At 53.9% G+C, this 25,755-nt stretch overlaps 2 protein-coding genes across 3 annotated transcripts; both read left to right on the forward strand.

Moving 5' to 3' along the window:
• Window positions 1-1,892: 1,892 nt before the first annotated feature.
• Window positions 1,893-10,470, forward strand: Efs (embryonal Fyn-associated substrate). The gene is made up of 6 exons (XM_028892149.2): window positions 1,893-1,974; window positions 6,224-6,502; window positions 6,764-6,904; window positions 6,989-7,726; window positions 8,016-8,105; window positions 9,828-10,470. Exons 1-6 carry the CDS (start codon window positions 1,957-1,959, stop codon window positions 10,263-10,265), a joined length of 1,704 nt encoding a protein of 567 aa, XP_028747982.1. The 5' UTR covers window positions 1,893-1,956; the 3' UTR covers window positions 10,266-10,470.
• Window positions 10,471-14,371: 3,901 nt separating this feature from the next.
• Window positions 14,372-20,897, forward strand: Slc22a17 (solute carrier family 22 member 17). Of its 2 annotated transcripts, none has more exons than XM_028892150.2 (10): window positions 14,372-14,642; window positions 14,803-15,297; window positions 15,394-15,497; window positions 17,761-17,915; window positions 18,618-18,783; window positions 18,947-19,092; window positions 19,231-19,336; window positions 19,492-19,709; window positions 19,992-20,103; window positions 20,268-20,897. In XM_028892150.2, exons 2-10 carry the CDS (start codon window positions 15,028-15,030, stop codon window positions 20,554-20,556), a joined length of 1,566 nt encoding a protein of 521 aa, XP_028747983.1. In that variant the 5' UTR covers window positions 14,372-14,642; window positions 14,803-15,027; the 3' UTR covers window positions 20,557-20,897. The 2 variants fall into 2 exon arrangements, with proteins under 2 accessions (XP_028747983.1, XP_037064425.1); XM_037208530.1 differs by having other exon boundaries at window positions 14,524-14,642; window positions 14,806-15,297.
• Window positions 20,898-25,755: the final 4,858 nt, after the last annotated feature.

Genomic DNA, 25,755 nt, shown 5'->3' on the forward strand with positions numbered 1-25,755 from the left:
CCAAATACCAGGAACATCCCCACCCCAGCTCCAATGGAAGAAGGAAGACAGGGCTCTCTCCACCCTCCAAGAAGCTCTGATGTGTATCTCTTCAAAGTAAGGGCCGGCGAAGAGGGGTGACTGGAGGGAGGCCGGCAGGAAGAGTTTAGAAGGCAAAGAGATCGAGTTCAGCTGAAAGTCCCGATTCCAGGCCCTCTGAAAGAGTTCTGCCCACGGTCTCCACCCCAACGGCTCCAGTAGCAGCGAGAGCCAACCAGAAGAAGAGAAACAGGCCCAGACTGGCAAAGGAGGCTAAAAGGCGGCGCAACCGGCCAGCCTGCGTTCTGCGGCCAGGCGCTCAGGCTTCATGTTTTCTCTCGAGGGCCGGAATCTTTGTTCGACACCAGACTCCAAGCCTGGGCCCGGCTGGACCTCCCCGGCTCGCCCCCCGCCGCCCGCTGCAAAGTCAGCCACGGTGAAAAACGCCAGGAGCCCAGCGCGGCGGAAGCAGCGCGTTCCCTCCCGGGGGGGAAAGACAGATGTGGGGCTAATGAAAGGGAGGCGGGGAGAGGCGTGGGGCTGGCGGGGGAGAGCGGGGGCGTGGCGGGCCGAGCCGAGCTCCCCCGAGCGCGCAGATCAGACCACCCGCCGGTCGGTCGCGCTGGTCCGGAGGACGGAGGTGCAGGGACGAGGGGCCCGGCTGGGGCGTGCCGTTTGGCCCGAGGGTCGGGAGCTGAAACTCTACACCGCCTCGGAAAGGATCGTCCCCTTTCTCCGCAGCTTCCCCTTCCCCCTCCCTCCCCTTCTCTTAATCCCCTGGACTGAGACCCCGAGGGAGGAGTGGGCCCGGGGGGGAGGAGAGAGAGCGTGCTGAGTCCCCGGGAGCCGGAGCCCGGACAGGGGAGGGAAGGGGCGCGGTGTGCGAGGGGGGAGCGGGGCCACGCGCGACCCCGGACCTCTTCTAGCCCTCAGTGCCCGCACCCCGACCCCAGGCGAGCCTACAAGGACCGCTCCTCCCCTTCTCTGCTCCCTTGGCTCTGTGGCCTTTTTCTTCGTTCCCCAAGATAACCAGGAGCTTCCCTAAGCTTCGGGGCGCGCCGAGGGGCCGGGTCCAGGGAGTGTGAGCGGGGACTGGGTGCCCGGGGCATAGGGTGGCGCGCACCCATGGGCGCTGGGACCGAGAGGTGCCTGGCGGCCGCCTCGGAAACCCGGCAGTGCTGAGAACGAAGGGTGGCCGGGGGAGCCCGCCTCGGTGCGGGCCTGGGCAGAGCGGCCAGCTCCACCGCCACGCGCTCTTGGGCCTTCGGCGCCGGCCGGCCTGCCTGGGCGCTGACTTGGGCGAGTTTGGAGCCACGCAGTGGAGTTCTCGCTCCTCCTCCTCCTCCTCCTTCCCCGTGGGTCCCGCCGCAGTGCCCCGGCAGCCGCGACCACAGTCCTTGGGAGCACCGCTCTGCGCCGCGGGGGGAGGGTTGGCCCCAGGAGTCGCTCGTCCGGCCCAACCACTCGGGCAGCTTCTCCCAGCCCTCGGGGCTAGCCTGAGCTGCCTGGAGAGAGGCGTCGAAAGCAGGGACTGGGAGCCCGCACCCCTGCCTCCTGCCTCCTCGCCGGCCTGGGACGGGAGCTTTGGGCCCATGTGTGGCCAAGAGGCCTCTGCAGCCTAAGGCCACAGCCGTGGGGGGCCTTGTACCCCCCGGGAGACCCTGGAGACAGTTTAGATCGCGCCCCTTGGATGAGGTCCCGCAGCGACGCCCAGGCCCGCCCCAATTCCTCCTCCTGCCTGGCCAAGCTGCCTCCCTTTTGGAAAGTTTTGTGGGTTTTCTTTCTCTTCCTCCAACTTTGGGGGAGGCAACTCGTCAAGCGCCACAGCTTGGGGTGACCTTCTGGCTTGGAGGCCGGGAACCATGGTGAGGGGCAGCCATCGCTGAAGTCAGCGAAACTGAGCCTGGTCTGACGACGGCGACGCTGGAGGCCAGAGCCATGGCCATTGCCACGTCGGTGAGTCCACCAGGGAGAGGAGGCTTGCCAAGCAGAGACTTCCAACCTGCTCTATGGCACTGTCGCGTTTATTTGTACCCGTTCTTTGTGACCTCTTCTCCCAGAAGCTGTGTCCTCTCTTTGTTTTCTTTCTCCCTCTCCCTGGGCCTTCTGGTTCTGGGTTGGCCCCTCCTCCCCTCTCCCTAGTCTCTTTCTTTATAGTGGCTGTGGTTAGACGGAGGAGTGGGGGGGGGGCAGTGTATCCCCGGCCCTATCTGTTCCTTTCTGGGTGGGAACAGGTGGCCACTGGTGGTTGGCAGGGGCTCATGACCGGGAGGTAAGTAAAAGGAGTTTTCTGGCAAAGACCAGGCAGCCCAAGGGAAATGGAAGGCCAAGAAAGCCCAACTCTAGAAGGTTGGGAAAAAATGGAGCCTGTGAACAAGCAAGGGGACATAATATAGAAGAGGGGAGATGGTATCAGCCTGCCTCGGGCCACTGCCTGGTAACTGGGGACAAAGGGAAGCATGTTAGGATTGCAGAAGGCCTTCCAGAAAATGCAGTGGCACACCGCCACCCCAAATAAGTCAGCCATTCCCTCATCAGTCAGCTAGGCCCCTAGGAGGAGAGAGAGTAGGGTGATCACACCCATTATCCATCATTCTCTCAGCAGCCCTGGCCTGGGTTTAGGCAAACGGCAAAGCACAGGGCCCCATTGGATAGAATTCAAACCTAATACAGGGAGGAGCCACACGGCCCCACCTCTCACAGCCCCACCTCTGCCCTGTCCTGGAGTCTTTAAAACAAGTCTGTTCCTCCTCACGCTTCCCCAGCCCTTGCTGAGCATTCCCAGGGAAGGCCGCCTGCCTCCCCGCACTCTGGCTGTGGGAAGAAAAACTATGAAAGTAAAAAAGCATGGACCGCGGGGCACCCACCCTCCTGTTCCTCGTGAGCACGGTTCCAATTTTCCTTCCTTAGACAAAACCCTTTAGTCCCTTGGGGGCAGGGTCCCTTTGGGAGTGCCAGAGACCCTGTCAGCATCCTGGGGTTACTGTCACCTTGGAAGTCCGGAAGGTGTATGGGGGAAGGGTATTTATACTAATGAAACTCGCAAGACCGTAACAACAGTGACATTTATCATTTACATACCTGGCCCTGTGCTAAATTTTGCCATGATCTTTTGATGCGTTGTTTCATGCAGCTCTCAACTTTATGAGGACATGTTACCATCCAAAAATAGGTATTTGGCCATCGATAGAAATTCTACAAAGGAGGAAACTACAGTACAGTGATGTTTAAAACCAGTTTAAGGTATCCAGGCAAGAAAGGGACTCAACCCCAAGACCACCTGCACTTAGAACTTTATCTTAATCTCTGGCTAGATCCAGAGTATTAATTTCTGGTTTTCAGTGAGAAGGAAAGGTGTAGGGGCTGGGGCTCAGTTGGTAAAGTGATTTCTGCCTGAACTAAGGACCTGGGTTTGATCCCTAGCACCCACATAAAAAGCCACGTGCAGGGAGGCGTACCTGCAATCCCATCACCGGGGAGGCAGAGATAAGAGGATCCCAGACATTTGCTGACCAGCTGGTCTAGCTGAATCAGTGAGCTCCAGATTCAGACTCTCTCAGAAACATAAATAAGTGGAGCGTGAGTGAGGAAGACACCCACCATGAGCCTCTGGCCTCCTCCTCCTCCTCATGCGTGTGCGTACACATGGCAGGAAGGGAGTACAGAGCCAACCAGCAATCTGTGTTACGTGTTTAGTGTGCTTTCTTTTTGCAGACTGTATCCTTTAGAAGCTGCAGTGTGATCAGAAACAGTGTGGTGCGGGCCAGGCACGTAGCTTAGTGGTAGAGCATTTGCCTGGCATGCGAAAGGACCTGAGTTTGACCCCAGCACCCTGAGGAGGGAAGGGAGGGTGGGTGGTTGTTTGGAAGGAGCGAAAGGGCTGGTCAGCTTGCCTTCTGGTACAAAGGGGATCCCAGAGGACCAGCCCGCTTGTGAGTGAGCAGACCGTCCTTCTCCCACTGCCCATGGAGATTTGTCTGTCTGTTTGATGATGATAATGTTTGTTTGTTTGTTTGTTTGTTTGTTTTATAGTATTACAGATTGAACCTAAAGCCTCAAACATTCTAGGGAGGTGCGCTATCCCTGAGTTACATACTCAGGTACTCGGTGGTTTTGTTGGTTTGTTTGTTGTTTGTTTTGAGGCAAAGTATGATGTAGCTCAGACCGGCCTTAAACCTCGTGCCTCCGCTTCCCAAGTGCAGGGGTAACTGGTGTGTGCCACCACAACCCCAGTAGCAAAAGATGGACTCCAGGGCTCTGCATATGCTAAGGTGACCACTCCACCAACTGAGTTACACCCCAAGTCCCCCAGCCTTCTTCTCATTTTGAGATAGGATCTTACTGGGTTGCGCAGGCTGGCCTCAAACTTTCAACCAGAGGATGGCTTCAGTCTCCCGAGTAGCTGAGATTGTAGGCCTCTGTTGCCAGACTCGGTTTAACGAAATACTTTTACTTAATCCATTTTCATTATGTACACGTATGTATCTGCATGTGGCTATGTACATGTGAGTGCAGGTGCCCCCAGAGGCTAGAGGCATTGGATCCCCTGGAACTAGACTTACATATAGTTGTAAGTTAGGTAGTGTGGCTGCCGAGAACCAAACGTGGGTCCTCTGGAAGATGAGTGTCCACTTTTAACCACGGAGCCATCCCTTCAGCCCCTGACTGGAGACTTTTAACCGAATTAGAGAGTCCACCTGGCTACCTGGCCAGCAGTGTCTGCCTGGCTGTTGTCCGGTGTCTCTGGGTGAGCCACAGCTGCCTGGGATCCTGCTGGCAGTCGGGTCATTGAGAAATCACAACTGAAGCCGATAATGTGCTGTGATATTCTGAGTGGATAAAATAAACTCGGGTCTACTAAAGGACATCATGGAATAAGAGCACCGAGGAGCTAGAACTGAGGACGGTCGAGTGTAGCAGCCATAGACACACCTTACTCACCTGGGAGTCCCTGTCCCTCTACTCTACTGCTGTGCTAATACAATAAAAAAAAACTTTGAAAGAAAGGAGGGTTGCTGAGATGGCCTAGTAGGTCAAGGCGCTTGCTGCCAAGTCTCATGGCACAAGTTCAGTCCCCAGAACCCACACGGTGGAAGGAGAGAACCGGCTCCTGCAGGTTGTCCCCTGACCTCCACGTGTGCACTGTGACACGCATACACACGAACAGAATACATACATGTGAAAAGGACATCACACTTGTGGTTGTGGGTGGGCAACAGAGAGAGAGCCCTCTTGAGAGAGTATAGGCTCTGACATCAGTCCACGCTCTGACAGGTGCATCAGCCACACGCCACGGGACCACGCCTAAACCTGTGCCTCGGTTTCCCTCTAACATGGAGATGATGAGAATTAGATGTAGTGTAAAGACTGAAACAGTCCCTGGCACTTTGAGTTTGTGACTCGGTACCTGAGCTCATGGCCCTCAACGGGAAAAGCTTAGGTTCCCTGCTAGACAGGCCTGGAAAGAGACGTCCTCACGCTGCCTCTGCCTCTTCTGGTGGAACTGTGGTTGTCCAGGCTAGGAAGAGCAGTGGCTTCTGTTTGCTTGCTTTCTCAAGCATGCCTTAACACGAGGCTTCTTCCAGGCTCCCTCAGAAAGGTGGGTCTCCATAGTTGCTCAGTCTAACTAACCTTTTACTTGGAGGAGTAATCACGGGGGGACAGAGGGAACACAAAAGAAATTCTGTGGGAGACCCGAGCGAGACCTCCTCATGGGCTCAACAAACGTGTATAGAGGGCCAGTTCTGAGTGGGACCCTGCTGTGGGGGTGATGGGGTGTAGCAGCCCCTGTTCTTACAGGGATTTTAGTGTCATAGCAGAACTCAATAATAACACAACCCAAGTAATAGAAAGAGTTCTGAAGGAAACAGTAAGTGGATACGGACATGGAATGTGATGGGAAGGGAGTAAAAAGGCCTCTCTGAGGAACTGAAGGATGACAAAGCATCAGTCAGATGGAGTCAGGAAGGAGTACTTGGAGTAGGAAAAATATAAGTGGCAAAGGCACCAAGATGGGAAAGAGCTAGGTCAAAGACCGAGAAGGAAGAGGAGTGTGCCCTCCATGACGATGGCCAGGCAGAGCCTGATCAGGAGCAGCTGACAGGATTTTTTTTTTTTTAAACTTGAATGGAATGGGAGGCTGGCCTAGTCTCCACATGGCCTCGGATCTGTGTGTGAGAACTCTCCTTCTGACCTCCCCTTCCAGGCCCAGCTTGCCAGGGCTCTCTACGACAACACTGCGGAGTCCCCTCAGGAGCTGTCCTTCCGCCGAGGGGACGTCCTACGGGTACTCCAGGGGGAGGGTGCTGGCGGGCTGGACGGCTGGTGTCTTTGTTCCCTGCATGGCCAGCAGGGAATTGTGCCTGCAAACAGAGTCAAGCTCCTGCCTGCTGGCCCGGCACCCAAGCCCAGCCTCTCCCCAGCGCCTCTCCCCCAGCCTGGCTCATCATGTCCCACCCCAGAGCGTGGCAGTGACGAGCAGGAGGTAAGAACTGGAGCCTCTCACCATCATCCCAGGCCCTGCCTGGCATTCTTGGCCCACTCCAGGGCCTGGGCATAGGTGTCGGGGAGATCCTGACTGAGTCGTTTTGCTGGCTGGTGTCTCTCTGCCACCTGCTTCTAAGCTCAGCCCAGGGAGTGTGGAGGGAGGAGGAGGAGGAGGAGGATACAGTGTCTGTGAGTTCCTGAAGTTACGCACCTGTGTCCACCAACGACTTCCACTCCTGACATGCTCTTCATCGCCTAGGTGTATGTGGTACCACCACCAGCTCGACCCTGCCCTGCCTCGGGACCTCCAGCTAGATCCTGCTCACCCTCTCCCGAGTCCATCTACAAGGTCCCCAGAGTCAACGGGACACAGCTGACTGCCCCCAGAGATGTGTTAGAGGTGAGAGCTCTGTGTATGTTGGACGAGGGCCAGAATTCTCAGGGGTGGTCTGAGCTGAAGGCTAACACGGATCCCTCCCTCCAGGTCTACGATGTGCCTCCCAACATCCTCCGGACCCCCTCCAACTGTCCCTACGACTCCCCGGCTTCCTTTTCCTGTCCTCTGGCTCCCGTGGCCCCACAGACCCCTGGAGAGGATGAAGCTCCCTACGACGTGCCTCTGGCCTTGAAGCCGTCTGCCGAGCTGGAGCCAGATCTGGAGCCAGATCTGGAGTGGGAAGGGGGCCGGGAACCAGGGCCTCCCCTCTACGCTGCCCCTTCCAACCTGAAACGGGCCTCAGCTCTCCTCAACCTGTATGAAGCCCCCGAGGAACTCCTGGCCAACGGGGAGAGCAGGGACGCAGATGAAGGCATCTATGATGTGCCGCTGCTGGGGCCGGAGTCGCCGTCTCCAGAGTCACCCTCTCCAGGAGCGGCTTCCTCCACTGACCTGGACACTGTGGCCCAGCTCCTGACCAAAAGTCCTCCGCCCCAGCACAGGCCCAGGCTGCCCTCCACCGAGAGTCTGTCCCGCCGCCCTCTGCCTGCCCTGCCTGTCTCTGAGGCTCCCGCCCCTTCCCCGGCTCCCTCTCCTGCCCCAGGCCGGAAGGGCAGTATCCAGGACAGGCCTCTCCCTCCTCCCCCACCCTGCCTGCCTGGTTATGGGGGCCTCAAACCTGAGGGAGATCCAGAGTGCAGGGAGGCAGACGATGATCCCGCGGGCCCTCACAACGAGTATGAAGGCATCCCGATGGCTGAGGAATATGACTATGTGCACCTCAAGGTGAGACCCTGGGCAGCCCCGCCAGGAGGGTCTCCTGAGCTCTTTCCTCCCCTCTGGCCTTCTGCCCTCTAGCCTGGGACTCCAGCACTCGCCCACACCACTTGAGCGAGTGCCACATCCAACCCTAATCCCAGCACAAAGCTAAACAGCTGTCCCGTGCAGTGGTAGGACCGCAAGCGTTGATGCCAGGAATACTTCCCTGGAGGAGGGAGGAGGGAGGGGTCCAGAGGCCATGGAGGCCTGCAGTCTGCCCCCTTTCCCTACCACTGACGGGGTGATCCCTCTGCAGGGTGTGGATAAAGCTCAGAGTTCTAGACCCCTGGAGAAAGCTTTCCCCGCGGATCCCGCATTGCTGGAGAGGGGGCTGCCGGAACAGCAGGTAAACCTGGACGGGGTGTGCTAGACAAGACGGACTGGAGCCTAAGGGAGGAGATAGATACTCCTGACCAAACCGTCCCTGAGACAGGGTGGGGCGGGCCTGAGATGGGAAGCGAGGACAGAGCAAAGAGGAGTTAGTCAATAGAAGGTGCTGGAACGTGGCAGAGTTCAGTGGGAATTTAGGAGAAGAGGGAGAATGTGCTGGAAAGAAGTCAGGTAGCTAGGAGAGCAGAAAGAATTTCTGGGCGATGGATCAAAGCTGGCCAGGTGCCTTCTCTCCAGCAGTGAATTCCTGGGTTCCTAAGAGACGGGTTCCTAAGCTGTGTTCCACCACTGAGTAGCCTGGGGTTCTGTAGCATTTGCTTTATCCTTCTGGGCCTTGAAAGTGAGGCAGTTTTCCTCAACCCCATTTATACCTGAGCTTAGCCAAAGGCCAGGAGGCCGAACAGTAGCCCCCCGTTCATCAGGTATTTCCCGAGTCCCAGATCCTGTGCTAGGAAGGCTGCATGTGCCATCACAGTCACAGGTAATGCTCATGCGGCGCTTACACCACATGCAGTACACTGGGATAAGCCAGTTCAACATTTTGTCTCAGTTGGTGTTCATGTGTCCTGAGATCCAGGCTAGACCTGCACCATCTAATAGTTAACCTCGTGTGGCTTCTGAACACTTGGAATGTGGCCAGTCTGAACTCAAGTGGGATGTATATCAGAGTCTGGTGCGGGGGTTCGGTGGATAAAGGCGCTTGCTCCAAGCCTAACGACCTGAGCTGGATCCTGAGGACCCACATGGTGGAAGGAGAAAACTGGCTCCCATAAGCTGTCTTTTGACCTCCACATACATGCTATGACATGTTTGCAACACACATGCACAGTCACTCACACTAAATAAATGTTTAAAAACTAAAATACAGCCCAGTGGTAGTACCGCACGCCTTTAATCCCGGCACTCGGGAGGCAGAGCCAGGCGGATCTCTGTGAGTTCGAGGCCAGCCTGGGCTACCAAGTGAGTTCCAGGAAAGGCGCAAAGCTACACATAGAAACCCTGTCTCGAAATAAATAAATAAATAAATAAACAAATAAATAAAAAATAAAACAAAAACAACGTATCAGGGTTCTTTTTTTTTAATGTAGCTGTGACTGACTTTGAACTCACAGTGAGCCTCCTGTCCCAGGGCCCCAATTACTGGAGGTACAGGTGTGAGCGACTATGCTCAGCTCAGACTTGATTTTGCAGAGCTGGTATGAGCATAAGTCAGTTGATGATCACATTTGGATGCTCTGACTTTTTAAACATTTGGACGTAGGTAACACTTTTACTTTTTTTTAATGTGGCTGCTAAAAACACGGCTTGTGTCGTTTACGTTGGACAGTATAGAGCTCCACTCCCTGGCTGGCTTTGCTTGGCATCTGTTTGTTCTCGCGATCCTGGGAGTCAATTCCAGGCCTTACTCAGACTGGGCAAGTCTAGGACAAAGAGCCCCATCCCCTGCTCTAGGCTCCTGAGACAGAGAATCAAGGAAGTTCAGCGACTTCTCTGAAGTCGCCTGTTTGAATCCAGACCTCTCTGTCACCTCTGGGCCCTCTGCGGCTGTCCCTGAGAATCTCGGTTCTCTGAGGGTGAGAAAGAGCTTGAAGGGATCGCACTCAGCAGGGAGCAGAGGGGGATGAGGGAGACAGACCCTGTCCTCCCTGTCCTCACCGACTCTCCTCTTGCTCCACAGGAAGTCCTGTCCCCGGAGGAGGAGCCGCTGGTCCTGTCCGCGGGAGACCTACAGCTTCTGCATTTCTACGCAGGGCAATGCCAGGGCCACTACTCGGCCCTGCAGGCCGCCGTGGCAGCCCTCATGGCCAGTACCCAGGCTAACCAGCCGCCGTGCCTCTTCGTGCCCCACGGCAAGCGCGTGGTGGTGGCCGCCCACCGCCTGGTGTTCGTTGGGGACACCCTCGGCCGCCTGGCAGCCTCCGCGTCTCTCCGAGCACAGGTCGGGGCTGCAGGTACAAGGCTCGGCCAGACTTTGCGGGCCACTGTGCTTGCGGTCAAGGGGGCCGCCTTGGGCTACCCGTCTGGTACTGCAGTCCAAGAGATGGCGCGATGCGTGGCGGAGCTCGCGGGGCAGGCCCTGCGCTTCACCACCCTGCTCGCTGGCCTGCTCCCCTGAGCGCCTGTTCGCGCAGCCTTAGCTTCCCCTGCCTGCCAGAGCCCTGCTCCATGTGGCTAGAGGGCTCTGCTTGAGGGAAGGAGAGGGTCCTCCCCCTTTTCATCTCTTTGGGTCATCGTAGCCACTCACCGAGGTATCCCCCCCACCACTCCATACCTACTGCTTTTTGTATGAGCCATTTTGTATAAATTATTTATATTTAATATTTCTCGCTTTGTCCTCATCAGCCTGGGGTAGAGGTTGCTGTACTGCCTTCTGCTTTTTGGGGGGTTTGGAATACAGAAAGTCAGGTCGCTGAGACGTGGGGCCACACAGATCCTCTCTCCCATTTCTCGGCTGAAGATGACCAGCACCTCACTCTCTTCTGAGAGTGGGCCAGGGCAGTAATTGCCCAGAATGTAATAGTCTGGGAAACACTGGAGGGCTCGTCCCCTCACAAGTCAGGCAAGCCGGCCACGGGCATGGCATGGACCTCAATAAACCCTGCCGTCTGGTTCCCTGACTCTGCTTCTTGAGAGCCTGAGGGGGAAGACCTGCACCCCTCACCATTCCTGTGGGACACACAGGATATTTTGCTCCTTCAAAATCATGCCGGGCGGTGGTGGCGCACGCCTTTAATCCCAGCACTCGGGAGGCAGAGCCAGGTGGATCTCTGTGAGTTCGAGGCCAGCCTGGGCTACCAAGTGAGCTCCAGGAAAGGCGCAAAGCTACACAGAGAAACCCTGTCTCGAAAAAAAAAAAAAAACCAAAAAAAAAAAATCTATTCGGTAGACTAGTCCTCAGCCCCTGCAATGGGTCAAAGTTCTACAGGTGCACAGTGAATGTACTCTTCCATCATAACTGGGGGAGACATCAAGTCAATTACTGTGAGTGCATTAAGGGGGAAAAAAAAAGCCAGGTGTCAGGATGCAAACCTTAAATCCCAGCACTTGGGAGGCAGAAGCTGGTGGATCTGGATCTATGAGTTAGAGGCTAGCCTGGTCTACATTATGAGACCCTGTCTCAAATAAGTTGTTGGTGATGGAAATAAATGGGTGATAAGAGAGGCTAGGTGAGGGGAGCGGCTGGGGAGGGAGATCCTGACCAGGAAGGCTGGGTGGGAGGTGACCCCTGAGCTGACACGGAATGGAAGAACCAAATAGGGTCTGTGGCTAGTGCCTCCAGACTTCATTGCCACATGATGTCATTGAAGAGGTGCAGATGCGGAGAATTTGGCCACAACAGCCTCAAAAGGTCCCTCTTTCAAGAGCACATCCCCAACTAGAAAGGTAGCCTCAGTTTCCCACCACAGGCCAACGCTAATCAACCGAAAAGCTGCTGGTGGCTGAGTGGCTTCCTTAGGTGACTTCCGGAGAGTCCATCCCTTACGCTTTACTTGGGTCCATTGCTTAGAGTAGCTGAGACCGCAGATGAATCCAGGTTAGAAAGCCTCGGGACTTTGATGCGATTAGAGTCCATGGCTTAAATGACATTCACTCCAGCCATTAACCACAAGAGAAGGCAGCCATCATCGCTTTGGCTGTGGTTTCCCAGGAACCTGGCTCAGTGACTTGTCAGGGCACCTCAAGTTTTAATCGGACTCTTTGGATCTGGGCACCCTGTGCATCTGCTCCTTCGATTTTGAGCACTTTTCTCATCCTACTTGAAGGAAAACATTTTCAGATATGGGAGCCAACAAATTCACCCCTATACATTGAAGGCCATCCCCATCTCCCAGATACGCTTTCCAGAAAGGACCCTGAACTTGGAAAAGGGGTCATCTTCAGTTCAAATCTTAGATGTGTCATGAGTTCAAGTCTTAGCTGTGGCATGTACTTGTGTGTCTCTGGGTAAATCACCCCTCTCTCAAGTCTTTTCTTCGCTTTTAGTATGAGGGTGGTCAAAATGGTCTTACAGGATTTTGGGGGAAAAATGCACAAAATTAAAGAATTATTAAGCTGGGCTACCAAACATCTTTACTCCTAGCACTTAGGAAGCAGAAATAGGTGGATTTCTGTACCTGGTCTACATAGTGAGACCATGTCTTTAAAAAAATATTAAGGAATTATTGTTCCAAGATAGAGGGATGGAACCCAAATAGCTCCAGTGAATTCGGGCTGTAAAAAGCACAGTAATTCTGAGAGACTAAGGGAAGATGGTCTGAGGGCATTTAACATCAGAGAAGAGTGGCTTGTATTTGGAAAATTTCTGAGCAGAGGAAGTAATGAAGGATTCTGTGGTCTAGACTTCTTCCAGTGTGGCTCAGGAGAAAAAAACGATAGCATAGGATTTCTTTACTGAGACTTGATACTCCTTTCTGGACTTCTGTGGTTGAGGGTAACATCTGTTTGAGGAATACATGCCTAATTTTAATATCTGTATGCCTGGTTATCCAGTTGAAAATTATGGTTCAAGTGTCTGGATAATGCCAAGATTGTGCCTTTTTAGGAGTCTCACAAGCGTACGGATGCTGTGGATCCTTCAGCCACACTTTGCATACCAAGTCTGGGGCTCAGGAGAGGTTTCTTTGAGGCAAAGATGCTTCACCTGACAGCCAAGGGATGAGGGAATGTTGAAGAAGCCCTTGAGCATAGGAACCAGCTTGCGCAAAAGCCCTGTGATGCTGGAAAAAAAACAAAACAAAAACAAAAACAAAAACGGAAAGAGAGCCAGCCGGGTGGTTGAAATGTGGAGTTGGTGGGGGGGGCGGGGAGAGAAGTGGAATGTGGCTACAGAGGTCACGTGACCAGGCATGTAGGCCCAGGTGTGCTTTGTCTGGAAATGTTTTCCTTGGTGAGAGAAGCCATTGAAAGCAGTTGAGCCGGAAAGAGACACAATCAGACCTCCGTTTGGGGGCCTGGCAAGGAGGTTCAGCATGCAAACTTGGCAATCACTCTTCTCCAGAATCCATGAAAAGATGGAAGACCTCTAAAGTTATCCTCTGACCTCCAACACACGCAGCGTGGCGTGCACACCTACCCCATACACAGCACCACTTATACACTAAGAAATAAAAAAAACTTAAATCTCAAGTAACAGGTGGGAAGAAACGAAGTGGGCTCATACCACCAGTTGGGAACTAAGAGTACAACAGTCCACCTGAGCGAGAGAACTATAGAGGAAGTAACCTAGGTAGAATCTTGTGAGGGACGTCATGAGGTGAAGAAGGCATTCCAAGGGCAAACAGCCAACATCTAACCATAGGTGGATGTTGAGGGTGCCATTTCCTCAAAGAGGGAAGCATCAGAAGATACCCAGATTATGGGGGAGGGTGTCTCATGATTCCTCTCTTGAGGACCGGAAGAGAGACATTCAAGGTTATGTGGGTTACCAAGAGGTTGCTTCACTGACCCAGGACTCTGAGAAGAGGTGGAAATAGGAAACAGGTGTGTATCGTCTGGGTCGATGGTGTCTATGCACATAGCACCGAGGGAATGGTGTGAGATGAGAAGGTAGGCATAAGCTCTAAGTGATGCTGAAGAGGAGGAAGAGGAGCATGTGACTGCCGTGGAGAAAACAAGCCAGGAGAAGGTGAGACTTGGCAGTCAAAGGAGGAACTTTAGAAGATGAGGTGGTCAACAGTGCCAAATGTTGCTGGAAAATGGTGAGTCAATCAAGTTGCATGTGTGGAAACCCAGAGACCTGTCCCCCAGCAGAGCCCTGAAGCTAGAGAGCGACGCATGCCCCATGCCAACCAATTCCTCCATCTGCATAAACCATCCTGCAATTACGGAATTACATATCTGCCTCCCCTAGAAACCACCTCTAAGGGTATCTTGTCCATCCTTTAACCCTTCAGACCTCACGTACGGCCTGAGATAACAGTAGGCACTTCATAAATTTTATTGATAAAATGAACGTGGAGGGGTGGAGGGTGGATGACTGAGTGACGGAGAAGACTGGAATGGGGAGGAACCGCGGCGTTTGCCCCAGCCTATCTACCATCCTTCACCTCCCTTTTTCTTTTTTCTTTTTGTTAACCGCAATGGCCTGCAGCCCCAAGGAACAAACAACGGAGACCCCGACCCCTACTTCCATGCTGGCCCGCCCCCCCCCCCCCTTCATCTCTGACGAACAGTCTGGACCCAGGTTCTGCTGACGTGGGAAGGGGAGGAGAGTCTGGAGGAAGGGGAGGGGAAAGCAGCGCAGAGACAGTAGAGACGGAGGAGGCGCCCGCGGCTGCAGAGCTGCAGAGCGGGGTCTCCTGGCCCTCTGCGTCCCAGCCAGCCCTCCTGCTCGCAGCCGGGCCAGACAACAGTTCATCCTTTCGGCGCGGCCCCCTGGGCCCCTGCGGTCGCCAAGCTGGCTCCCCGAGTGGCCACCGGGACCCCCGAGCCCAATGGCGGGGGCGGCAATAAAATCGACAGCACGGTGGAGATCTCCCCCAACGCCAATGGAGTAAGTGTCTGCGCCCGGGGTGGGGTGGGGGGGCTCTGCCGACCTCTCCCCGCCCGCGCCGTGCGCCCCGCCTCCCACCCGCGTTCCCCCCCCCCCGCATCCTCCCCGCGTGCCCACGGCCTCCCCCGCCTCACCTTCTCTCCCCCACCCCTCGCCGCAGCAGGTCGGGAGCCTCGGAGATGCGGTGCCCCCCGAGCAGCTGCAGGGTGAGCGGGAGCGCCGGAGGGAGGGGGAGGGCGACGCGCTGGGCAGCAGCCTGTCGCTGGCCGCGCCCCCGGGCCCCCTCAGCTTCGAGGCTCTGCTGGCCCAGGTGGGGGCGCTGGGTGGCGGCCAGCAGCTGCAGCTCGGCCTCTGCTGCCTGCCCGTGCTCTTCGTGGCGCTGGGCATGGCCTCAGACCCCATCTTCACGCTGGCGCCCCCGCTGCACTGCCACTACGGCGCCTTGCCCCCCAACGCTACGGGCTGGGAGCAGCCCCCCAACGCCAGCGGCGTCAGCGTCGCCGCCGGAGCGGCCCTAGCAGCCAGCGCCGCCAGCCGAGTCCTCACCAGTACCGACCCTTCGTGTAGTGGCTTTGCCCCGCCGGACTTCAACCACTGCCTGAAGGACTGGGACTATAACGGGCTCCCAGTGCTCACCACCAATGCCATCGGTCAGGTGAGGCAGCCGGGCGGGATCTGGAGTGGCAGCGGACCAGGGCAGCGAGCGAGGGCCCGGCCTGATGCGGCTGCACCTCTCTCGTGTCCCCCGCAGTGGGATCTGGTGTGTGACCTGGGCTGGCAGGTGATCCTGGAGCAGATCCTCTTCATCTTGGGCTTTGCCTCCGGCTACCTGTTCCTTGGTTACCCCACGGACAGGTGAGGACTTTGGTGGGGGCAGGGCTGATAGAAAGGAGGGGATGCTGGCAGCGCTAGCCCAAGCAGCTGGGTTTGCAAGAGGACAAGCATGGTTCCGTTGACTGGATTCTGCAGTCTCCTCTGGGCTCCTGTGTTTAACGGTCTATCTCAGCTTCAGTTTCTTTCCCCCATCAAGAAATACACCTTCCATACCCGCGTCCACACAAGGAAATGACCTCATGTTTGTGACCTCTTACCCTATCCCCACTGACCCGGAGATCCATATCCATAAGTCAGTGGCCTCATCTGCAAAGTTAAACATCACTTCCTCAACCAAAACCTTGTCTCCACGTTTCATGGTCCACCTCCCCTTTGCCCGTATCATCCCAGCCACCTTTCTTTCCGTCTTCATGGTTTGACAGATTCATCTCCACTGGCTAATAGCCTACCCAGACTGTTAGCTCATCTCAGTGGCCAAGTTCCTAAAGCTTAATGTTAATTCCTAAATATCAACAGCCCCATTCCCATGGATCAATAATTCAACTTTACAAACGGATGACCCCCATCTGTGACCAGTGGCCCATCCCCTACGGTTACTAGCTATCTCCATAAGGAACTCTCGGAGGTAACTCATACTTCATGCCTGCCACCCAGTGCCTCTGCTCTGTGGATCACTGACTCCAAGAGAGCCTCTCTGTGCTCAGTGGGATCACTGACTCCCAGGAGAGCCTCACAGACCGACAGTCCTGTCTTCATGGCTGGCCAGAGCTTTCAGATCATCTTGGACCAAAACCCACATTTCCATGAATCAGTGGTGTCATCTCCAAAGAGCAACAGTTCATCTGGCTAACCAGGAACTCTGGATAGATCCAAATCCCTCTCTTCTCTGCGTCTGAAAACAAGGACCACCGATCTGTGATCTATACCCCTGCCTAAGTGACTAATGGTCCAAAGGCATTAATGATCAGTTTCCTTAAAACCAATAGCCATCCTCCCTGGGTAATTATCACATGTCCCAGTGAGCCAATGATCTACACCCACAGAGGAGTAGCTTATCTCCAAGCATCAGTAGCTGGATTTCCACATGCCAGTAGCCATATTCCTACGGAATAATGGCCTCATTCCTAATGATGGATAATTTAGTCTGGAGTCAGAGGCCTGAGCCACATTAATCAATGAAAAATAGCCCTTACCTATCATGTTAATTGCCTTATTCTAAGGTATCAATGCTTCCCTCCTACCAAGGACCACTGACCCTGTCTTGGTCTCCCATAGACCATCACTCATCTCTGAACAGTCAGTAACTCAGCTCTTAAAGATCAGTTGCCCTGTCCTTGCTTGGGGTCAGTGACCAGGACCAGTTACCAGTAGCTCATCTCCCTATCCTTAGTATCTGTTTTCATGGATTAATCTATTTGGACTGTTGGCACCCCGCCCAACACACACACTACACTAAGACCTTCAATTGTTCTATCACTAGAGATCAATTCTCCAGTCTCCAAAAATAATTATTCTGATCCCATGGATTAGTAGGCCCATTCCCTGAATCGGTAGCTCCATGTCCTGACCAATGGCCCATACCACTGCCTACCCATATGTGTACTGAGACCCAAGCCCCAACTTTATGAAGCAGTGGTCTCATCCCCAGAGGACAACAGCTGTAGCATCATTAGTGAATAAGCAACTCTTTGCATGTACAGTTGGACGGTGGTTACCACACAGATCAGGAGCTCTTCTTAGATCGATGACCTCCTTCGCCTCTCACTGAACAAGACAAACTCTACTTATTACCTCTGCCAGCAAGGATGAAGGTTCCAACCTTCGGGGTTGATCTCACATCCATGGTTAAAGCCCTCATCTCTGACTGATATATCGCCCTGTCCCCAAGAGTCTTTTGTCCCCTTCCCATAAAACCATAGCTGCACCCATTGCCCAGTAGTCAGACATCATGTATGCATAGCCCCCATCCTGATCCCCTGCCATCTTTTCTTCCTTTCTTTTTTCTTTCAATTTAAGACCGGGTCTGTCTGTGTAGTAGTCTTGACTGTCCTGGAACCCCTGAGGCTGGCCCCAAAATCACAGAGATCCACTTGCCTCTGCCTCCCAAGGGCTGGGGTTAAAGGTGTGCGCCACCACACACACCCTGCCATCTTTTCTGGCTCCAGTACGACGCTGACTCCCTGAACCTCATCCTCGCACCAGTATTGAAGTAGGCAGCTAGGACCCACCGGGTACCTCCTCCATCCGGGGGTCTGGGTGGCCAGACGTCCTCCCTACTTTCCAGGTTTGGCCGCCGTGGAATCGTGCTGCTGACCTTGGGGCTTGTGGGCCCCTGTGGGGTGGGAGGAGCTGCGGCAGGCTCCTCCACAGGCATTATGGCTCTTCGATTCCTCCTGGGCTTCCTGCTAGCTGGCGTTGACCTTGGCGTCTACCTGATGCGTAAGTGGCACCCTGCCAGAGACCTCTGCCTTGGGTCCCAGGGCACCTTTCTGTTTTTTCCGGGCCATTTTTGCTGCCCCTGGGTCCCAAATTTCAGCTGTCCAGAATCTCAGCTGTCTTTCTGCCCGGGCTTTTTAAAGAGCCCAGGCGAGGGTCCCGCTTCTTCCCACACCGTCTTCCCACGTGCCGTGACCTCTAAAGACCTCACCTGACCCTCCTTCTGTCAGAGAATAGAGCCCCATTTTAAAAGCGAAATATTGGCCACGTATGGCAGCATACATGTAATTCCAGTACTCGAGAGGCTGCAGCAGAAAGGTCGTGAGTTCGAGTGTGGCCTGGGCTACGTTGTGAGACCTTGTCTCAACCCCCACCCCAAATGAAATCCTAAGAAGCTTATTTGACCTTGGACAAAGGTCACTATGAAGGTCGAATAGAACAGTGTGAAAGGATCTGTAAACTAGGGATGCTGAGCACCCGGACGAATCCGATCCTGGAGCCCCAGCTGGGTTTGAAGAGATAGATGGGTGTAGGTTCCTCCTCCTTGTCACCCAGAGGTCAGTCTGTGGGAGGTGATGGCTGCAGCCTCTGCTGAGGGCCTGACCTAGCTTTCTGTCCTTTCCTCCATCCCTCCCTCTCTCCTCTTGTCTCTCACACCTCCTGATTCCCTGGCCTCTCCTCCCTTCATCCCTGCTGTGTCTCCAGGCCTGGAGCTGTGCGACCCGACCCAGAGGCTTCGGGTGGCCCTGGCAGGGGAGTTGGTTGGGGTGGGAGGGCACTTCCTGTTCCTGGGCCTGGCCCTTGTCTCTAAGGACTGGCGATTCCTGCAGCGAATGATCACCGCCCCTTGCATCCTCTTCCTGTTCTATGGGTCAGTATTACCCTTCATCTGTGGCCTGCCTCTTCCCGTCTTTACCTCCAGCCTAGTCCTTAGCCCCCGCCAACTGCCCAGTTCCTCAGAGGTGGTAGTGTCCCATCCCTGGGTCCAGAGAAAGAAGGCTTTATTTACTGTGTACTCTACCACCTGCCCGTAGCTGGCCCGGTCTGTTTCTGGAGTCCGCCCGGTGGCTGATCGTGAAGCGGCAGATTGAGGAGGCTCAGTCTGTGCTGAGGATCCTGGCTGAGCGAAACCGGCCCCATGGGCAGATGCTGGGAGAAGAGGCCCAGGAAGCCTTACAGGGTAAGAAGCAAGGGGTCCCTACACCTGATGACCATGGCTGTAACTGTGACCCCCCACCACCACCACTCCACTGCGGCATGGGGGAGGATCCTGGGGTCTCAGGTTTCTAATTGCTCCTCTCTTTTTTTTTTCCTAAAGAACTGGAGAATACCTGCCCTCTCCCTGCGACATCCACCTTTTCCATCGCGTCTCTCCTCAACTACCGGAACATCTGGAAGAATCTGCTTATCCTGGGCTTCACCAAGTGAGCCTGGCTGTCTGAGCTGAGGGCCAGGCCAGTAGCTGGGATAGGGGCTGGTTGGGTGGGGAAAGCCTCTGGAACCCCTGCAGAGGATGAGGCTGTGGGAAGCTGTGGCTGGGGGGGTCAGACGCTGCTCTCTGTTTGGACCTGTTGCCTAGCTTCATCGCCCATGCCATTCGCCACTGCTATCAGCCCGTGGGAGGAGGAGGGAGCCCGTCAGACTTCTACTTGTGTTCTCTGCTGGCCAGTGGCACAGCGGCCCTGGCCTGTGTCTTCCTGGGGGTCACCGTGGACCGCTTTGGCCGCCGGGGTATCCTGCTTCTCTCAATGACTCTCACGGGCATTGCCTCCCTGGTCCTGCTGGGCCTGTGGGATTGTGAGTATCTTCTGCTTCTCCACGTTGTGGGGATCCCACAGCCAGGGAACCCCAACAGAGGTGTCTCAGGAAGGCTTTGGCCCCTACATCTAACATGGACTCAGACCTTCCCCAGACCACTGTCCAGCTGTGCAAATGTATCTATCCCTCCATTCCATAACTGAAGGCCCAGAACGCAGACAGCGTGGGCCAGAGGGTTTGAGAGCCAGGAGGAGGACGGCAGAGACTAGGCTGGGTGTGTGCTCCCCGCCTCCGTTCATATCATCCCTTTTGGTCCCCCAGATCTGAACGATGCTGCTATCACCACTTTCTCTGTCCTTGGACTCTTCTCCTCCCAAGCTTCCGCCATCCTCAGTACCCTCCTTGCTGCAGAAGTCATCCCAACCACTGTCCGGTGAGAGGGGGGTGCTGCCAGGGGAAGGGGGTAAGGGACGGACAGCCAGACCTTGAGGCCTTGGTCTGAGGTAAAGGGCAGAAGGGTGACAAACAGAAGCTGTTGGGCGGGAGCTGGGGTGAGGCCCATAGCTCTGGGCGCAGCGCCTTCTCCGTGTTCCTCAGGGGCCGTGGCCTGGGCCTCATCATGGCCCTTGGGGCGCTTGGGGGTCTGAGTTGTCCAGCTCAGCGCCTCCACATGGGCCATGGAGCCTTCCTGCAGCATGTGGTCCTGGCGGCCTGTGCCCTCCTCTGCATCCTCAGCATTATGCTGCTGCCAGAGACCAAGCGCAAGCTTCTGCCAGAGGTACTCCGGGATGGGGAACTGTGTCGCCGGCCTTCCCTACTGCGACAGCCACCACCCAACCGCTGTGACCATGTCCCGCTGCTAGCCACTCCCAACCCTGCCCTCTAAACAGCCTCTGAGCGCCCTGGTGGGAGGCTGGCCATACAGGAAGGTGACCAAGGGCCCTAGCAAGGTAGACAGGAAGGCAAGGCCACCCCACACGGAAGGCTCAAAGGCACCTCACTCCAGCCGTCTTGAGCAGAGGGCCGGTCCCCAACCCCATCTCCTCCCCCGCTGCTTTACGTTCACGTTGTCAGCAACAATCAGTACGGGGTGGGCGGAGCATCACACTATAACCACTAGGTCTGGGCTCCATCCTGTGCCCAAAGACATCTTCCCAGACCTCAGCTCTTCCTCGCTCTCTCATTCTGTTTCAATAAAAGACATTTGGGATAAATGAGCATATCATAGCCTGGACTTCTCTCCCTCGTGTTGTCCTTTTGTCTCCTGGGGAAAGACGTCTCAGTGGGACACAAACCGGGACTGTGCCCTGCCCCTGGGTGTCAGCGCATAGGCAGGGACCACCCCTCCCTGCCAGCCCTGCTGGGACTCTGCTGGGCACTTCACACACTTGGTCTCACTTCATCCCTACAACAGCTGCAAGGCTGTTTGGGGCAGGTAAGGCTTTGTTTTGCGGAGCTGTAAAAAATTATCTTTAGGGGCCAGAGAGATGGCCCAGTGGTTGTGAGCGCTTGCTGACCTTCCAGAGGGCCAGAGTTGGGTCCCCAGCATCCACATGTGTCTGCTCCCAGCTGCGTATGACCCCAGCTCCAGGAATCTAACACAGTCTTCTGACCCCCGAAAGCACCCACATTCCTGTGTATGAAGATAAGATAGTCTCTTGAAATTGACTTCCAAAGGAAATTTATCCGATGGGGAGCAGGCTAAAGTGAGAGCTCACAGGATGGAGAGGCAAGCATGAACTCCACCAGAATTCCTTCTGGGAAGCCTCATGCAAGTTGCTCTCTAGCAAGCACGTGATGGGCCAGCTCAAGTAGCGTTCTGCTCCACCCCTAATACTGAGGGTCCTGAAGAAGAAAACTTGAGCAGTTGGGGCAGGACTGGATGTTGTTTAGAGATGAACAGTGGCTGTCTACCATAGTATCACTCCTACCAGTGCCCAAGGACTCAATAACTTCCTAAAGTTACAAAGACAGGAGGACCCGGCTAGAGCCCAGACAGCCAGAGTTCTGTTGGACACAGTGGCACACGCCTTTTAATCCCAGCTGTTGGGAGGCAGAAGCAGGAGGATCTCTTAGTTGGAGGCTAGCCTGGTCTACATAGTTCCAGGCCAGCCAGAGCTACTGAGTGGGACCCTGTCCAAAAAAAATCAAAACAAAACAAAACAAAAAAAAAAATCGAAACAGAAGGAAGAAGGAACTAGGGTCCATCACTACGCTGGCCACCTTCTCCACTAAACTTTGGGCACTCCCTGTGGCAGTGAGGAGCGGAGCCTCTCGGCTCCCCGGGAAGCAGCGGTGAGAGCCTGCAGCTCAGTTGGGAGAGTGCTTTACCCTGAACCTGAGGCTTGGTCATCCGTGCATGTTGTGTATGCCTACAATCTCAGCACTCGGGTGGAGGCAAGAGATCAAAAGCTCAAGGGAACCGTCCGTGACATCCAGAGGTCAGGGCTGGCCTGGGGTACGTGAAGCACTGTCTCTAAGATCATGACAACAAAGACCCCACACTAGGAACACTAATAAGAAGGAAGAGAAGTTTGTGGTTAGGAGTCATCAAGGGGCTTCTTTGCTTTAGACATGGAATCTTTTTATATAGCCCAGGCTGGCCTTGGACTTGCTATGTAGCCCAGGCTAGAAGACGGCTTCTAGAAGGAGGTGAGGCCTTACCTTCACAGGCAAGAAGCCCTCGGAGGTAGATTCCTTACTCCACCTAACTCAAGCCAACTGCACAGGCAAAGCAGATGCCTAGAGGCTGGAGACGGTAGGCTTTATCTTGGGGGTAGTTCTGAGTAGACTTCCTAGGAACATGGAAATCCTTCTTCCAGAAAAAAGAGGTCGGTCATCTAGCTCTCGGGAACACTGGGGTTCCCTTCTCCTTCCCCTTTGCCAATTCATGTCTAAGACCACCCACACAAGACCACCCACACGCTATCAATAACGTCATGCTACCAAGCTCCAAATAATAGTGTTCCTGGAGACCTCATGGGAGTGGCCTCGGTTCGTCTTCACGGTCCCTCAGTAAGGGGGCATTTTTATTCCTGCTCCATCACATAACAGGGACGATGAGAACTGAGAGACATTGTGGAGCTTGACATTCAGTGGCAGGGCCAGGGTTCTAAGCTAGGCAGCTGCTTCTACTCAGCTCCTGTTCATGGAGTCAGGTGACTGTGTTGCTTTTCGCTTTGTGTGAAATGAGATTGAATTACAGCTTAAACTGGAGTAGAGCTTCTTCCTTTTTTTTTTTTCTTAATTTTTATTTTTCAAGATAGGGTCTCTTTTAGTATCCCAGGTTAACCTCAAAGTCACAATCCTCCAGCCTCAGCTTTCTGAGTGCTGGGATTCACAGGCCTTTACCCCAATCCTGGCTAAGAGATATTTCAATGAAAAGCCTCATTCTTTAGAACCACCAAGGAAGATTTGAGGATGAAAACCAACCCAAAAGCTGTCACAGCTCCTATATGGGAGGCACATAAAAGAGAATGGGCGGCGGCGGCGGCGGCGGCGGCGGCACACGCCTTTAATCCCGGCACTCGGGAGGCAGAGCCAGGCGGATCTCTGTGAGTTCGAGACCAGTCTGGACTACAAAGAAACCCTGTCTCAAAAAAAAACCAAGGAAAAAAGAAGTGAACAAGAGAAAGGTACTCGTCATCCGGGAGGTGTGGTCACCCATCTCCAGTCTGGGAAGATGGTCAGCGTGTGTAGCCCAAACAACTGACATCAATGTCTCCAACCACACAACCTTACTGGATTCTCACGCTAAGGAAAAAGTGACTGTCTCTGAGGCTGGTGCAAGACTATGACTTGGAGAGGCAACTTATTGAAGGTCATGAACTGGCCAGTGAGGCAGGCAGCTCTTGAGAAAGGAGAGCCTACAATCTTCTTCCTGCACAAGTCAGAAGTGGTGTGGGGTTTTTTGAGGTAGGGTTCAACACTTTGGCCCAGCTGGTCCAGAATTATGTAATTCAGGATGGCTTTGAACTCACAGTAATTTGCCTATCTCAGCCTCCCAAGTGCTGGGAGCCACCAACAGGAAATATTGATAAGTGCCATGTGAAAAAGCATTTATTTATTTACTTATTTTGGTTTTGGTCTTTTGAAACACTGTTTCTCTGTGTAGCTAGCCCTGGCTGTCCTGGAACTCACTCTGTAGACCAGGCTGGCCTCAAACTCACAGAAATCTACCTGCCTCTGCCTCTTGAGTACTGGGATCAAAGGTGTGCGCCACCATCCGGCTATTTCTCTAATACTAAGTTCATTAGGAACCCCCAAGAATTTCAAGGAAACAGTTTTCAGGCAAGTAAGAGAAATGACTGGTTGAAATCTGGGCTTTGTAAATGCTTTAGTACGGTTTACAATTGAGAGTCATAATGGACTATTGAGAGGAAAATCAAGAGAATATGGAGGTACATTTCTAATGTTAAGAAGTAGCAGGAAATGGGCCCGTGAAAGTGCTTGTGACGAGGTCTGACAAGCCAAGTTCCGTCACCAGGCCCCACAAGGTGGGACAGAAGGACGGACTCTAACTGTAGTCCTCAGATTTCCACACAGCACTGTGCTCCACCCCTGCCGCCCAGTACACAGTAAGTAATACGGCACTCTTTAAAACTGTTTTTAAAAACATTTGAAGTGACATGAAATACATGTCCTGCCTTCTCAAGACAGCCTCATCCGGTCACCATGCAACCAATATTCACAGTAATTAGCTAGCTACTAATGTCTGGTTTGGCCTCAGGTTTTTGGTTTTTTTGTTTGTTTGTTTTGTTTTTTGGTTTTTTTTTTTTTGGTTTTTCGAGACAGGGTTTCTCTGTGTAGCTTTGTGCCTTTCCTGGAGCTCACTTGGTAGCCCAGGCTGGCCTCGAACTCACAGAGATCCGCCTGCCTCTGCCTCCCGAGTGCTGGGATTAAAGGCGTGCGCCACCAACGCCCGGCTCTGTTTTTGTTTTTTTAAAGATTTATTTATTATGTATACCATGTGTCAGATCTCATTACAGATGGTTGTGGGCCACCATATGGTTGCTGGGAATTGAACTCAGGACCTTTGGAAGAGCAGCCAGTGCTCTTAATGCTGAGCACCTCAGGTTTGAAGGGAGTATATACATGTTCCTCATCTTGTTCACTTTAACTGACGAAAAACTCTTAAGACAAATAATTCCAATCTGTATAGAAAATGCAGACAGGTATAAAAGAAAGAAAACAGACTATCATAGGACAAAGAGCAGAGCGGCTTCGCTTAGTTTGGCATACAGATCAGAGACATTTACCACATCTCACATGGAGGAGAGTGCAAGAAAGTCATTGGTATTTTTGGGGAAGGGCACTAATCATTTGCATAAAAGCAGAGGCCATGTGACTTACCCAGCTCCCAAAGATCCTCACACTGGGAACAGGTTTCAATACATAAATCTAGGGCTACAAACATTCAGACCATAGTAGGGCTACACTCTATTAAAGAGGGGGAAAGCTCCTTGACAAAAACACCCTTTTAGGGAGCTGGAGAGATGGCTCAGTGGTTAAGAGCACTGACTGCTCTTCCAGAGGACCCAGGTTCAATTCCCGGCACCCACATGGCAGCTAACAACTGTCTGTAACTCCAAGATTTGATTTGAAACCTTCACATAGACATACATGCAGGCAAAGCACCAATGCAGATAAAGTAAAACAAATGAATAAATAAAATAACAGCAACAACAACAAAGAAACGCACCCTTTCAATCCGGCACTCAGGAGGCGGAAGTGGGCAGATCTCTGAGTTCGAGGCCAGCCTGGTCTACAGGCTCCAAAGCTACACAGAGAAAAAAAAAATTACACTTCTAGAGCCAGCAGGATGGCTGAGAGGATGAAGGTGCTTGCTACGCAGGCCTGGCGAACTGGATTTCATCCTTGCATCCTACATAACGCTACCACAGACCTGTCTCCACAGAGTTGTCCATCAGAGCCGTAACATGTAATAACTAAAAACTTTTAAGTTTTAAAGCCAGATGTGGTGGTTCATACCCGTATACCCAGCAGCTGGAACCAAATACCATAGATGGAGCATATTACATAAGCAACAACAGTCGATCCCTCAGTTTGATCTCCAAAGTGCTTG

Source organism: Peromyscus leucopus, chromosome 9 (genome assembly GCF_004664715.2).
Source record: "Peromyscus leucopus breed LL Stock chromosome 9, UCI_PerLeu_2.1, whole genome shotgun sequence".
Classification (NCBI taxonomy): domain Eukaryota; kingdom Metazoa; phylum Chordata; class Mammalia; order Rodentia; family Cricetidae; genus Peromyscus; species Peromyscus leucopus.

Bases quoted from the DNA above. Each gene is read 5' to 3' on its own strand.
- Efs (XM_028892149.2), top strand. The intron at 6,503-6,763 runs GTAAGAACTGGA...TTCATCGCCTAG, and splicing joins GTGGCAGTGACGAGCAGGAG to GTGTATGTGGTACCACCACC. The intron at 6,905-6,988 runs GTGAGAGCTCTG...CCCTCCCTCCAG, and splicing joins CCCCCAGAGATGTGTTAGAG to GTCTACGATGTGCCTCCCAA.
- Slc22a17 (XM_028892150.2), top strand. From the start codon at position 15,028: ATGGCCTCAGACCCCATCTTCACGCTGGCGCCCCCGCTGCACTGCCAC. The intron at 18,784-18,946 runs GTCAGTATTACC...ACCTGCCCGTAG, and splicing joins ATCCTCTTCCTGTTCTATGG to CTGGCCCGGTCTGTTTCTGG. The intron at 19,093-19,230 runs GTAAGAAGCAAG...TTTTTCCTAAAG, and splicing joins GGCCCAGGAAGCCTTACAGG to AACTGGAGAATACCTGCCCT.